This window comes from Cygnus atratus, chromosome 4 (assembly GCF_013377495.2).
Source record: "Cygnus atratus isolate AKBS03 ecotype Queensland, Australia chromosome 4, CAtr_DNAZoo_HiC_assembly, whole genome shotgun sequence".
Lineage (NCBI taxonomy): Eukaryota > Metazoa > Chordata > Aves > Anseriformes > Anatidae > Cygnus > Cygnus atratus.
The window spans coordinates 4,116,592-4,131,115 of record NC_066365.1 but is presented as its reverse complement, the minus strand read 5'-3'; the positions used below and the strand labels follow the sequence as shown (position 1 = coordinate 4,131,115).

Here is a 14,524-nt window from a genome sequence, read left to right as displayed (position 1 = left end):
GCTAAGCCCCGTAATGAGTCTTGCATTGCCCCATATCTATACAGGTATCTACAAACTGAAGAATCAACTCAAATAGAAATTGCATTTTGTTCCTACTGATCTGGGCCAAGTAGAATGGAAAAGCTCTGTCATTTGAGGTTATTTGTGTATTTTAATAGTGAATTCCTCTATATTTTGGCTTTGTTTTATAAACTGTTGTGTTCTAGAAAAAAAAGTTACTTTTAGGTAATCTGTCTTTAGTTTTGACTTTTTTCCTCTCAGTTCCTGTTACTTTAATATTAGCCAAATTTAAGCAGAGATGGAAACAGGATGGACTGCACATATTAGAAATTCTGATTTTAACCAACAGGTATGTATAAAATCTGCATGGTCTCATTAACTCTGCTACCCAAGTCTGGAATTCTATCTGAATAAGAATAGAGATGCTTTGCTTTTTGAGACAGTCAGCGTTGCAAGCTCCAAGTTCTGTGGAAGTTTTGAGATTAGAGATGCTTTTGTAAACCTTGCCAAAGTTTCAGGGGAGGAAAGTGAAGGTATTAAATTTTCATTATGCTTTTATCTTTCATGGCAGGACAATGGGGCACTAGGGAAGTAGCTTTGTTGCTGAACAGATCATTTTCCCTTTCGATCCACTCCCACCCTGATCCTGCCTAATTCGCTCCTGACAGGAAAAATAGTGTATTAATACGATTACCCTGGGAACTAAGAGTGAATGAAGGTAGTTCTGTGCCATAAACAACTTTGCTGGTAGAACTGTGACTTGTGATCTTCTGTAGCAATGACGACTAATTGTCATGACTGCATAAGTTTTAGATCAACATTTGCTTACCTTTAGATTGAAATAGCCGAAAGACAGAGGATGTCTGCTTTGGCAAGCTGAGGGGTGGGAGGGAAAGCTTTAGGAGTGTTTCACAGGTTAGAGATGAGTAGCACTGGTTGTTTGTCCTTGTGACTTTTATCCCCACTATAAGAACAAAACTGTAAAGAGGGGAGCTGGTGGTAAACAGCTTTGATTGCTGAGACTGATGCTGCATATAAGCTCTGGGCAAGGGTTTGTTGCAGCTAATATTTACACAGGGTTTTGCACAAGGCCTTTAGCATCTCTCTGGTGTGCTGGTACCTCATCACCGAAGAGAAGAAAACAATCTCCCACTGCTCAAGCTTTTAGAATATGTCTAATTATTTTCTGCTTAGGAAAATGTGCCCAAGCCTACCTGTGTGTGTCTGGGAGAGAAAGTGTGTTCAGGCTTGTAAGGCATGTTCAACACCTGTTTTCTGCAGACCAGGCTGCTTGAAAAATATAACAATTGAATTTTCTGAAAGTCACACTTTGCTTTAGAAAATACTGGACTGTTCTTGTGGGTGTTGTCAGTTTGTTTAAATCAAACTAAGAGTCTTGAGGAGAAAGTAGGTCTTTATGTATTTGAAGGGGTGGACTTCAGAATAAACATACCACGCTTTTTAAAGAAATCAACGTTTGTGCTTTTATGTTGTGTGCTCTCTGGTGACTGGAAGTACTTCCAAGCCGGGCTGATGACCAACTGACCCAAGTCAATTTTTACTGAGGTCTCTGAAGCATTGCACAAGAGGTTTGAAGCAAAAAGTTTGGGGGCATGTGACACTTAATCTCTTTACCAGTAAGAATAAAGTTTAAGTATCCTGTTGGAAATGTACGCAGTTCTGTGCTGTTCTTTGTTTTAATTAACGAGCTTTTCTCCTGCATAGATTGGGAGCATAAACTTCTTTGCACTTTAGTCCAATTAAATCATTCTTGGAGGCTGTCAATGGTGGGGCAGCTCTCCCCCGCCTCTTTTTTTAATTGTTCAGTGAGTCTGTTGGATAATGAAAGAATTTGCCTGACAGGGCTTTGTAGCGTTTCTTCGTCTTGATGAATGATTGCAGAGGACAGACGACAGTCTCTTTTGTCCAAAATGCATTGGAATGATTCATCCGGTTCCTCACAAAGTGACAATGAAGCTCATTCAGCCTTTACACAGACTGAGCACAACATAGTTGCAGCTTACTTAATAACAGCAGGTATGGGCATTGGCAAATTGTTGCATAACTTTTTTTTTTTTTTTTAAATAGAACTAGATTTGAATGCTCATTCTGTATAGTAACAGCAATGGTATTTCATTTTTGTGTTACACATGTCTGATAACTTTTATCCATAGTTTTCTGACAATAATCGAGCTGAACGAAGTGTGCAGAAGCATAAGTTTTCTGGTCTGTGTTTGAAGGCAGTGTTGTGTGTTGAAAAATACATTTTGTTGATATGTAATTATAGAAGAGAGTGAAAATTAACTTATGCCAGCTTGCAAAAGAGATAAAAATAGGACATAGCTGTCACATCTTGCATTTTTCTGTGATGTGCTTGAAGCTATCTTGAGATTTCTTTTGGGCCACATGTTCACGGTCATATACGTGTAGTCTGAGCATGTGAGGGGTGTCTGTTGGGGGGATGTAAGGGGAAGGGTTGGAATGTGACTGGGAGGGAGGGAGCTAGTCATTAATCAGGGAAGAACAGACTCCACCTGCAGCTGTATTTTTCATTGATGACATGTTGGAAAAAGCACACTGGAAGGCTTGACATTTTGTGTTGTCTATGACTGCAATGGCCTTTAGCTAAACTTGAATGATTATGGATTTTTTTTTTTTGAAAACATTCTTATTGTTATAGCTGCAACTGTTTCAGTGATGTTTTTCTGAAGCCTTGACTTCTGTAGCAAAGAAATATCATCCTGACCAAATGCTGAAACCTACTGTTTGAAAAGAGGCCTTCTATATTTTTATTACGTAAAATTACATTTATAAATACTTTAATCATAGACTGTATCATACATTTTCTACATTTTAATTGCCTTTTGAATTACTTTAAAATATTAATGTACTTGGGGTTTATATGAAATAGTATTGATGATGGTCACATTTTATTTACATATCTGTTTGAAGTGGGAAGTATCAAATCCCTGTTCTCATAAAGAGAACATTTTTGAATGCAAAAGCAATAGGTATTTTCAGATTTTTACAGAAATTGGTAGTTACACAGATAACTAGACCTGTTGGGAAGCTGTGGAGATGGACGATTGTGAAGTATTGGAAGACTCGATACACTCTGCAGTGCTACCATATTATTTGCAGGTAACTGGATCTGTTAGCTGCTGCAGATATGTATGATACTTGGTTATATTTTAATTAAGGTCGATTACACTGTATGTAAAAAGGTGGTCTTTTCAGATAGATTGACCATCTGGTGTTAAGGATAAAAGCTATTGCATTGTTAGCAGTGGGGTTAACAGTTATGGAAATTAAATGTCTTTAAAAAGTAAACAAAGACAAACCAAAAAAACACACCTTGGGTTTATTTCATATTATAACTGGGGAATCTAAGAAGTCTTTTGGCTGTGACTTGAACTTTGCTTTCTTTGTAAGGAATGTTTTTGACAGTAAGGTCTATAGCATCTTTGAAAGTCTGATTGTTTGCTTTTCAAATGCCTTACCATGGCAAATCTCACATCTGGAAAATGTGTTAATAAGGAGATGTCTAAGAAAAAAGAATGAAGGACAGGTACAGTGTTCATCATTATGTTGCTTTTTAAAAGTCTTGAACACTTCTTTCTTTGACAAGTAATTTCTTTATGTTCTGAGAAAGAAGTCATTGCTAGGTATTGCAGTCTGCGGTGGTCAGCATACTAATTTTAGTGATGACAGCGGGCATACTCAGCCTGCGGGAAGAAGTCTTGTGGTTATCTTCCACCTTGTAATGGTGAACTGCTCTGGTATCATTTTTAAATGCTAACTGGAAAAGTAAATTCCATGTTATACGTGGACCTAACCTAACCTACTTCGTTATTTTGATGCTACTACCCACGTGTCCTGCTGTGCTGTTGGGGCATGTATTTGCATTCAGTCTACCTTTAGTTTTCGTTGCTTCACTGGGAAGAGGAACAATAAGAAAATTTTCTGTCCCTGATCAAGTCATATATGAGGTTTTTATCTGCATATTGAAAAAAACACAAGATTTAATGGGAAAGATATGGGAATAGTTGTCTAGCCCTAAGATACTTCACAGGCCAAATGGCAGCATCTGCATGCTTCTTCTGAATCCAGTGAGTTTGTCCTGGCTGACAATATCAGGTTACTAAAAGTCTTGGGCTCACTCTGCACTCTCTGCCCTCTAAGAAATGAGCTCTGTTTAACTGCTGCCTGGAGAGACTTTGTTTTTCTATTTGACCTCTTTCTCAGAGGGGAAAAAAGCCAACTGTTGCATCTACATGTGTTTTCTTGCTTTGTTCGAGATTGAATCCATCTTTTTTCTATTTTTTTTCCTTGTCTTATTCTTCTGAAGATTGGGCTCTGAAGCACTAACTGTCTAGCAGGATCCTTCCTTCACCTCAAGTGTATGAGTTTACAGTTCTGTTGTATTTCTGATTTCATTCTTGGGAGCTGTAAAATCTGTTAAAGCATGTCTTGTAAGAAGCCTGTACAGTTTTGTAAACTTGTGAGTCGTGTTCTTCCTATCTCCCAAGAGACAACACTACCTGTCAACAGAGAGCTGGCAGAGCTGCCATTGAAGGCACTGCTTGTTTCACGTCTGGTCCCTAGCTTCCCGCTTTTGTTCATTTTAGGGGCTCATGGCATCACAGTGTTCCTGAAATGTGTGAAATACAATAGGTGATGGCATCTGTGTGGCTATGCACCTCCAACATCATCTGTAACGTTAGTTTTATATATGCAGGAGACTTCTACCTGAGAAAAGACATGCTTGGGGTTTTAAAAAAAAGAGAATGGAAAAGAGAAATAGCTGAGAATTAATTATCATTTTTCCACTTTTAATTTTAAAATCAAATCAACTGAATCTCTTAAATGAGCTTCTTTTAAAGTAGGAGATAGGTATGGATTAATGAAATGTTGCAGTGGAACTCCTTTTTGTGAGTGTATTTGACTCTAGGAAAGTCTTCCTCGGTTTTGTGCACTGGGGGGTATGCTGGTATTTATAAATCCATGGGGTATGTTCATTGACACCAGCAGAAGTTTTCAAAATTCAGCCGTAAAGCTGAAGTGCTTGAAACTGATTTTTTCTTTTTTTATTTTCTTGCTAACCCTCTTGATTTGATGTTAGTGTTTGAACACAGCATGTTTGTAGCCTGAATACAAGCTGCTGCTAGAGACTTTTAACTGTTCTGCAGCATCCGCAGTGACAGGGGTGGAAGAACATTGTATAAAACTTAAAAACCTCAGTGCCCTTTCCACAGAGGTACGTCAGCAAAAGCTGAACACCATGTTGATGCTTGGTGGAGCCAGTAGAGGAGCAGAAACCTCATCAGAGAGGGTGATGTATTGCCGGGGGACTGGAGCAGCGTGGGCAACAACTGAAAGAAGATGGGTGTGCTCTTCAGAGTCCAGAGTTGGAGAGGACGTGAGGGTGTGAAACTGTTACCCTGTGCCTGTCATGGGACCTGTGAGAGCAGTGCAGACCTTATTTCGCTTCTGAGGGCAAAGGTTGGGTTTCACTCTTCTGGGTAGCCTGCTGCTCTGATTTCACCGAGCCCAATTGTATGTACTTCTCTGTGTCTGCTAGGCTGTACAGCTGTGGGAATAAGGATACAAAGTTAAAATCCTGTGTAGAGCCAGATGCTGTTATTTTGTATTTTCTTGCACTACATCCAGGGAGACAGCTATTCCCTCAAGCTCGTTCCAGAATTACCCCTCCAGTTCTGTAATGCTGAAAAGTACAGTGTTTTGCTTCAGGGGTGAAATGTTTTAACAGAAAAAAAAAAAAAGAAAATTTCTGGGGGGCATTTCCGTGGTTACTGTGTTGTTTGCCTTTTACCAACGTAACATTCCACTCTGCACTTGTAATGTAAGGTGCTCAAGTTATACAAGTGTTTGTAAGTTTAGTATTTGGTTCAGTGATATTGTGACTGCTGTATGAGACAAGGAAATCTATGAGCAACTTACAAATTCCTGTTACTATTTACTTTTTTTTTTTTTATGGCCATGTTTTCTTGAACATTCTGGAATTCTGCTTTTCTGATAATAAGGTTTATAAGTCTTTCTCTGGTGAGGTGCAAAATGGTATTTGTAACCTTATTAGCTCTTATTATTGTTATTAATGATGGGCTGGTAGAAGTCTACAGGATAGTCGTTTGCTCTGAATATTTCTGAGTCTAAAGAGAATGAAATCAGAACAAAAAAACACCCCATTTTGTGGGATTGCCATGTAAACTTATTTCGAGGGCCAAGCAGTAGGATTTGGCTAGGATAGGGAGGAAGAGACAGAAAAAAGAAGAATGTGGGGTTTTTAATATAGGTCACTAGGATCAGAAAAAGCTTGCTGATTGCACAGGGTCCTGATCAGCGTCCTGCACACCGTGGGTAGCATTACTAAGTCCCAAACAAATTCCAGAGTTGTTGGACGTGAAGACAGGAGGGTGTAGATGCTAGCTTTAGTACTGTATTTCTTTATTACTACTCTTTGTCTACTGGCAATTTCTTGTGTTGCCTAATAGTAGTCTTTGGGCACAGTCCAACTATGCTCAGTGCCACCTGTGTTGCATCTTTCTGAAGAATTTAATTGTAAAAGCACTTACATTGGGGTTTGGGGAATGCTTATTTTTAACTTTCTGGGGCACATGGAGCTTGGGTTCTGGAGTCCTAGTTCTGCAAAGAAAGCAGAGGCCAAACCTGTGTCAGAAAGGAAAGAAACAAGGTAACAAGACCAAGCCCTCCCAGAAAAGTCTGCAATTACAGGGATTAGTGGGGCAGGAGAATGTTCACAAACTGGCCTTGTTCCATGGTTATGATGCAGCCCTAGAGTTTAGAGCTGGTCAGGTGAAGAAAACAGCTCTGATGCAGGCCCAGCTAGGCCGCTGCGGCAGGCCGCAAGGATCATCCACGTTGCTTGATGAGGCTTAGAAAATGCGTGGCTTGCAAGTTATCTAATAAGAAAAGCTTTTCTCTCTTTCAGGTATCTTTCTGCTTTGCAAAACTGTGCCTGACTGAATATAAAACTTGTTTAGGACTTAAATATTGCAATAGGCTGCGTTTTCGTTTGTAAATGCATTGCTGGCTTGTCTTCATCTTTTGTAAAGTTTCTCTTTCTGTTTCTACAGGAGTGATAAGCATTTTCAGTAACATTGTTGTGCTAGGGATCTTTGTTAAGTACAAAGAACTTCGGACAGCAACCAATGCAATTATTATCAACTTGGCTTTTACTGACATTGGTGTCAGTGGCATTGGCTACCCCATGTCAGCTGCCTCAGACCTTCATGGAAGCTGGAAATTTGGATATACTGGATGCCAGGTATTGTAATTCAGGCAGGGAGAAAGTTTTGAGCACTTAAACGCAAACTGAGAAATGAGTAATAGCTCTACTTGATAATAGTTCTTTTAAGAGGTGGAGATGCAAAATTTGACTCTAGACCTGCAGCTAATGTTTTGTGAGTCAACAACTTCTGCACGTAGGATCTGGTTTTAATTCCATTCCAAACTTATAATTTCAAGTCTGAAAACTTTGACGTGTAACCTTACGTTTATCAACCTTAGATATTTTTAAATAGCTTAAAAAAAATCTTAGGACATGAAGTCCTGAAATGAAAAAGGTTGTAGTTTGACTTATTTGACTGATTTGGTTGGTAAAAGACTTTGGATATGGCTGCTGTTTTGGTGGTGAGCATGACAGACCTTAATGGGTTTTGCTTAACAAACACATCTTCCTCAGGATGGAACTAAGGATTTCCCATGTGTAGGCCTGAAAGGCTATTAAAGGGCTCCATTAAAGATCTGGCTTAGCTTTAATAGCTACCTATTTTTTAAAAGTTAAGACTAACTGACAAATTGTGCTTCTGTAGCAGAGAGGGAGTGCCATTTGCTCACCATGTATCGTGATTTAAATGTGCTTTTAAACAGGCTGTTGGGCTTAAGTGCTCAGAAAAATGAGCAGTAATATGAAGGTATATGCTGAAAATGTGATTTGAAAAAAATTAACAGCACTATATATTTTTGGCCTGTATATAATAGGTATTTATAGCAATCTGACATCACCTGCCTGGGTATCCAATTATTTCAAGCTCAAAATTTGTGTCATTCTTTAACAAGAAGCCTTACTTTTAATATCCTTAGATCAAGACTCACAGTGGGTTGAAGTTGATGTGAAATCTCACTTCCAAAGCTTTGGGCGTTCTTGAGGTCATATGAAGCACAACTCATGTCAACATAAACCAAATAAAACCTTCTTTAGGAATTCTGATGAGCAAATAGGCAGGTTGCTTATGAAACGTTTAGTTTTAAATGAGCTACCTCTACGTTGCGTTGAATTAGTTCATTCTGTATCCTTGTTTACAGAAGAGAACACTGTCTGAATATAATGTATCATAGTGCTTTAAATTCAGTTCACAAATTTATGTTTGTACCTTTGAAAGATTTTTCAGAAAGGATATGTTGCTTATTTATTATTTTTTTAAATTTCAGATCTATGCTGCCTTAAATATCTTTTTTGGGATGGCGAGTATTGGTTTGCTCACTGTTGTTGCAGTTGACCGTTACCTGACAATCTGCAGGCCTGATATTGGTACTGTATTTTTAGTCAAAAATCATTCACTCGCAGGCTTCTATGAACTAAGACTCAAACTGTATTGTTTTATTGTGCATGACAACAGTTTGTGATTGTATGTGTTCCTTTGCAGGAAGAAGAATGACTGCCCGTACCTATGCCGCCCTGATCCTTGCTGCTTGGATAAATGCCGTCTTTTGGGCTTCCATGCCTACCGTAGGCTGGGCTGGCTATGCTCCGGATCCAACTGGAGCAACATGCACAGTAAATTGGAGGAAAAATGATGCGTAAGATTTCTTCTCACCCTTTCTTTTAAATTCCTTCATATTGAGGGTTCAGACTGTTTAATTTACTACTGTATTTAAAAAACAAACAAACACAAAAACAAACAAAAAAAAAACAACCAAACTTCTTGCTGAAGTATGAAGCCTAATTTATAAAAGTCATTTAAAAACAATGGAAATAATCTAGAGCAACTCCAGAAAATAAGTTAAAATAAGAAAATGAGCCATGCTTGAAAGACTTGTAGCTGCTAATAAAAAAATTAAGGCTAAAGAAATTTTTCCTAATTCTGTAAAAGCTTATTTTGAATTTCATAATGAAATCAAAATATCATATTCTTCAGTAACTTTTCACGGATGGATATTTGCAAGTTACTGTGTTTTGTTTTTCTGTCTTATCAGGTCCTTTGTTTCCTACACAATGAGTGTAATTGCTGTTAATTTTGTTGTACCCTTAACAGTCATGTTTTACTGTTATTACAATGTTTCCCGGACAATGAAAAAATACACCAGCAATAACTGCCTGGAGAGCGTCAACACGGATTGGTCTGACCAAGTAGATGTAACAAAGGTATGGTAAATGAGGGCATGTTTCATTTTAAGCATGTTTTTTTTGCCACAGACTTCTGAGGGCAAAGGAACAGTGCAGCCTCTTAAGCATTTCTGTTTCCTACATTCTCTCTTTTCCTTTTTTCTTACTAAATATTAACTGAAATTTAGCCTTGGTGAAAACTCCTGGTTTGACTTACAACACTGGATTCCTTACTCTTGGTCTAATACTCTCTCCGGATAAATAGCTACTTTGAAGGCTGGGAGCCATGTGAATTTGCCCTGCTGCTGCCCTCTGTCATTGCATAAAAATGTACCTCAGGGATGTCCTAGGAGGATTCTCTAAGATAGTTTTACTCTTTTTGACTGTGCAGTCCTTAGGCTCTCTGCCAGGTTCACAGGTGTAACTGGTCAGAAATGGATTGGTCAACTCTGATTTACACTTATGTCCTACAAATGAAAGCACATTTCTAAGCTCCCAAGCTGTGCAGTTCTTCTGATCCCTTGTTCTTTTCAGTCTGTTGAGCTTCTCTCTTTCTTAGGTAAAGAGTAGCAAATGTGAATTATGGCATAGAATGATACATCCTGCCTGGAAAGTTAACATTCTTTTAACATTTAAGAGTCCTTGAGAAATCTTCAAGTGCACTGACTCCTTTGATTTTGTGTAAATATATGGTTTATGGTTGGACACGAGAAAAAAAAAAAAGCCAGAAATTAGGAGTAGACTGAAAAGAATGTCCTTAAGTTTAAAAACTTAACATTCCTTGGAAAATGTTCTCATTGATAAATTCTGGAAAAAAAAAATTGACAAGTAATAATTATGAACATCTCACATTTCTGAAGAAGTTTCAAAATGCATTAAAGTGAGGATTCAGTTATAGGTTTACACTGACATTTGTGAAGAAGATGCGTTTTTCATGTTTTACCGTTGACCATGAGTTACATTAAAAAAAAAAAAAAAAAAGGAAAAAGGCTGAAGTTTTGGAGTTCAGCATTATCCTTCTTTGGAACTGGATTGCTTAATTTTTCACAATTTGGCATCTTTTAAGCTTTCTGTGCACCAAACTCTTCTAAATGAAAGTGTTCTTTGATGTGAAAATCACTATTTTTTGTAATTATCTGTAGATATTGTGTTTGTGTTTAAACAGGAATCTTCTGTGGAGAGAGTCACAGCTTGCTTGTTGGTGATACTCTAGAACAGCTTGCACAAAGTAGTTGTTTATTTCTTGTTTCTCATTTTCTCCCTCACTGATGGACAGAATATGGGTGTAGGTAAACAAAGCTAGGGCATCCTGTGCATACAAAGAGCCCTGCTGTTTTGTTTGGTTTCCTGGTGATTTGTTTTGTCATCTTGATTAATTTGTGATTTCCATTCCAGTTTCTGTTACTGATTTATGTCCCTGACAAAAGCCAGAGAAACCTGTCCCAGTTGATTCCACTCCTGTCCACTTGTGCTCTCCAGAATGAGCAAAATGTTGCATTCTGACTTCTTTTTCTTGATGCGTATCTCAGGTCTATTTTGAAGGGGAACCTGTCATTCTGGCAGAGCCTTTTATCTTCAGGAAACAGCTTGTGATGTTCTCTCTAGCAAGGTTGGAAAGTAAATTTCGGGTTGCCTACACCTGAACAGAAAACAGAGGAAGTAGCTGGAAAGTGGTTAAACAAGGGTAATTTATGGAAAAGCTGGTATCTTCGATGACTTAGATAATGTTGATTACCTGATCATTTTTAAATGTGGCATTTTATTTTCATAGATACCTACCCTCTGGTGAATATTGGGGTGCACCTCTTTCCAGATATATATGAGAATGAAAGCAGTGGTACAGTTACTGTAACATGCATTTTGGAGTAGAGGATTTGCTGGTATCATGCAGTGCATTTCCACCTCTGAAGTGGTGGCTGTAATTCATGTGTGAAGTCTTCTGTGTCCCTTTAATTTCTTGATGGATGAATTTACATAATCATTAATGCTAACAATGAAGGAAAATTGTATGTAACAAAACAACAGCATGGCAAAATAAAGCATAATGTGCACTTAAATCCCCAAAGTGAGATTTTATTATAATATGTCAAAATTTGTCAGATGTGCTTATTTACATGTCATTATTTGGTTCTGGGTAGCTCCATTTTCACACAGGTGCATATGCTTTTGGAGTTACGTTGAAAGGTCTTAATATTCAGGTTATTTGTGTATTCCTCTTGTTTTACAGATGTCTGTTGTGATGATTGTAATGTTCTTGGTGGCATGGTCTCCCTATTCCATTGTGTGTTTATGGTCTTCCTTTGGGGACCCAAAGAAAATTTCTCCTGCAATGGCCATCATAGCTCCTCTATTTGCAAAATCTTCCACATTCTACAATCCATGCATTTATGTCATTGCAAACAAAAAGTAAGTGATCCTAATTTAATAATGGTCTATTTCGTGATTTTAGCATACCATGTAGCCATAGAAAGATCATCTGTAAAATACAACAAATTGATTGGTGAAGAGGTGAAAGGGTAAGCTGCTGTTGATTTACCAAAGATGACCTTTTGTACGGGAAAGTCTAAAAAGAAGTTGTTTGGATCAGCATCAGAAGATACTAAATTGATAAAGATTTTTGAGAACACATTACTGAAGATTTTGTATGGTCATTTTGACCACAACCCCTTGTGGTTTCTCAGAGGGACTCATTGTGGGAGTTGGGTTCATCAGCAGTAGACTAGTTATTTTAAGGACTAAGGTCAAAAATTGTAACAGCTCGGTGATGTACAACTTCTTAGGAGTTCCTTTCTTGGCTTGGGATGTGCCACATAGTGATTGATTAGGATGGATTGACACTTTCCATTAAAGTGAGTAAGTTAAGCCTATTCTGCTGTTTTGAGCAAGTATATCAAATGCTCTAACCAAGCCATTGCCCCCAAGTGGGAACTGGGTTTTGCAAGGAGGTGTCCTTCCTTTCTGTACTACCAGCCTACAAGCAGAGCTTGTGATCTCTTCCTAGGTTATCTGGTCTGATCCTGCTGAACCAAAGAAATTACATCATCTTTTTTCCTCATTTTGTAAGTTTTCCTTTGTTGTAGTTATACCCAGTCCTGGGATAAGCAAAAGCTGCTGTGAGCCTTGTTGTGGAAGAAACACTTGACTGAGTTATCCCTGAACATGAAAAAGACTCAGGTCCTTTTGAATTCCAAATACACAACCTTTTACTAAGCAAGTTTTACTAATATCAAAAACTGTTGTAATACTTAAGGCCATCTTATCCGCTTTTTGTTTGTGCTTGTTTCTCCAGCGAATGACCTTTCCGATTTCCCTTTCTTGTCCTTTGCAGGTTTCGGAGGGCAATCCTGGCAATGGTGCGGTGTCAAACAAGACAAGAGATAACTATAAACAATGCCTTGCCCATGAGCGTATCGCAAAGTGCACTGACATCGTAAAATTCATTTCATTTGTCTGCATAGATTATGTGGAATGGAGTCAAATCTGGGTTATAATTAATCTTTTGGAACATCAATTTGCCTCTTTCATCCATTGGTTTTCTGTTAATCAAATTTTAAAGTGGTTTTTAGATAGGTTAAAAATAATAATAATAAAAAAGAACAAAACAAAGCACTAAGACTTTAGTTTTCAGCAATTAGGCTTATTGGCCTGATATTTCTGGCCCAAACAAAAAAGGTCAGTGAAGTGTTCAGTGTGACTCTTACAGCGTTGGAAAAGGTGACATTGGGCAGAGAGAAACTGAAGCGGGAAGTGCTTAGGTTCAGTAGCATAGATTTTGCACCTCTAATTCCTCTTGTAAATGACTTACTCTCAGCTTCACTTGAAAGTTTCCAGATCTGAATTGCTGTGGATTCTCCATACTTGTATTTATTTCTATACCAAGTATCTGTATTGACAAGCCTTGCAAAGTTTTGTTTCTGTGAACATGTTAAGTTTATCAGATTATCTAGCTAAACTCTATAGGACCTGATGTCAGCTTTCAGGATTTTGAAAGAGTTTAATGACATTTCATGTATTTTTGAAATTTTGTCTCAGAGAATCAAATGAATTTGTGGGAATAGAAAATGGAAAATGAATTTGTAGTGCTTGTGACTGCATAGCAAATCGTGAAAATGAGACAAAATGCACCCTTAAGCTTGACACTCAGATGGCACATAAAACTGAGTAAATCTGTATGGTGATTTCTAAAATTTCTAAGTCAATCTCATGATTATATAGGTCTGTTGTTATTTTTTGAAAAATATACTTGCACAGTGACAGCAATGAATTTATTCAGGATGACTGTGTATAGAATTAGTTATGGATGGGTATTACATGCATTCTTGATGATTCTCAGGTTTTGAATGGTCTCAGTGGCCAATCCGAAGTCTGTGGTCCTTCAGACAAGTCTCAGCCACCGTGACTTTATGCAGCTAAAATTAGTTTCCCGGGTTCTTGTTCTTCTAAGAGCTCTAGTGTCTGTCTGATGGAGTGCCACTTTAACTGATACAGTCATTTTGGAAAGCTAAATATTCAATTAATTAATTTGCATCAAATATAGAAAAACAAAATCCAATGACATTATTTTTTTGAGGTCTCCAAAAATGGTGGGAAAATGAAACTTTAGAAAGTGTATTTTAAACCTGACCACATGAGATTTAACTTCACAGGACTTTTGAGTACAATTTGCACTAACAGGTGATTCGTTTCTATCACTTTATTTTGATTTTATTATGTATGCATACACCTTAAGTGTGGCTTTGAAGTGTGTAACCGTTATTTAAAATACATGCGTGTTATTGTTAAAACCCATCTCTACAAGATCTTTTGGAAGTTCTAGAATCTAAGCTTCCTTTTAATTTGTACTTTTTAGTATTAAAGTAAATGTCATGCGATATCCTCTTGCTGTACTAGCTTTCTTCCTGGAACCTTGTAACACCATATGGACAGTAACTCCTTCAGAAGGAGCAAAGAAGTATTTTATGTACTAACCCTGCAACCACAACTGCATATTAAAATAGCCTTGAAACATGTCGCATATAATTTGAAACAGAGTGCCTTCTTCTGACATGGTAACGAACAAGCAGGTTTAACTGATCCCTTTCAGGATACGTTTGAAGGTTAAGCAACTTCAGATCTCAGCTAATCTGATGTAATCTGCTGTTACTAAATGGATGTCTA

General features: G+C 37.8%; 1 protein-coding gene across 1 annotated transcript; it reads left to right on the top strand.

Moving 5' to 3' along the window:
• Positions 1-1,931: 1,931 nt before the first annotated feature.
• Positions 1,932-12,801, top strand: RRH (retinal pigment epithelium-derived rhodopsin homolog). The gene is made up of 7 exons (XM_035559880.1): positions 1,932-2,037; positions 7,116-7,306; positions 8,473-8,572; positions 8,688-8,841; positions 9,238-9,406; positions 11,595-11,773; positions 12,696-12,801. Exons 1-7 carry the CDS (start codon positions 1,932-1,934, stop codon positions 12,799-12,801), a joined length of 1,005 nt encoding a protein of 334 aa, XP_035415773.1.
• The last annotated feature ends 1,723 nt before the right edge of the window (positions 12,802-14,524 follow it).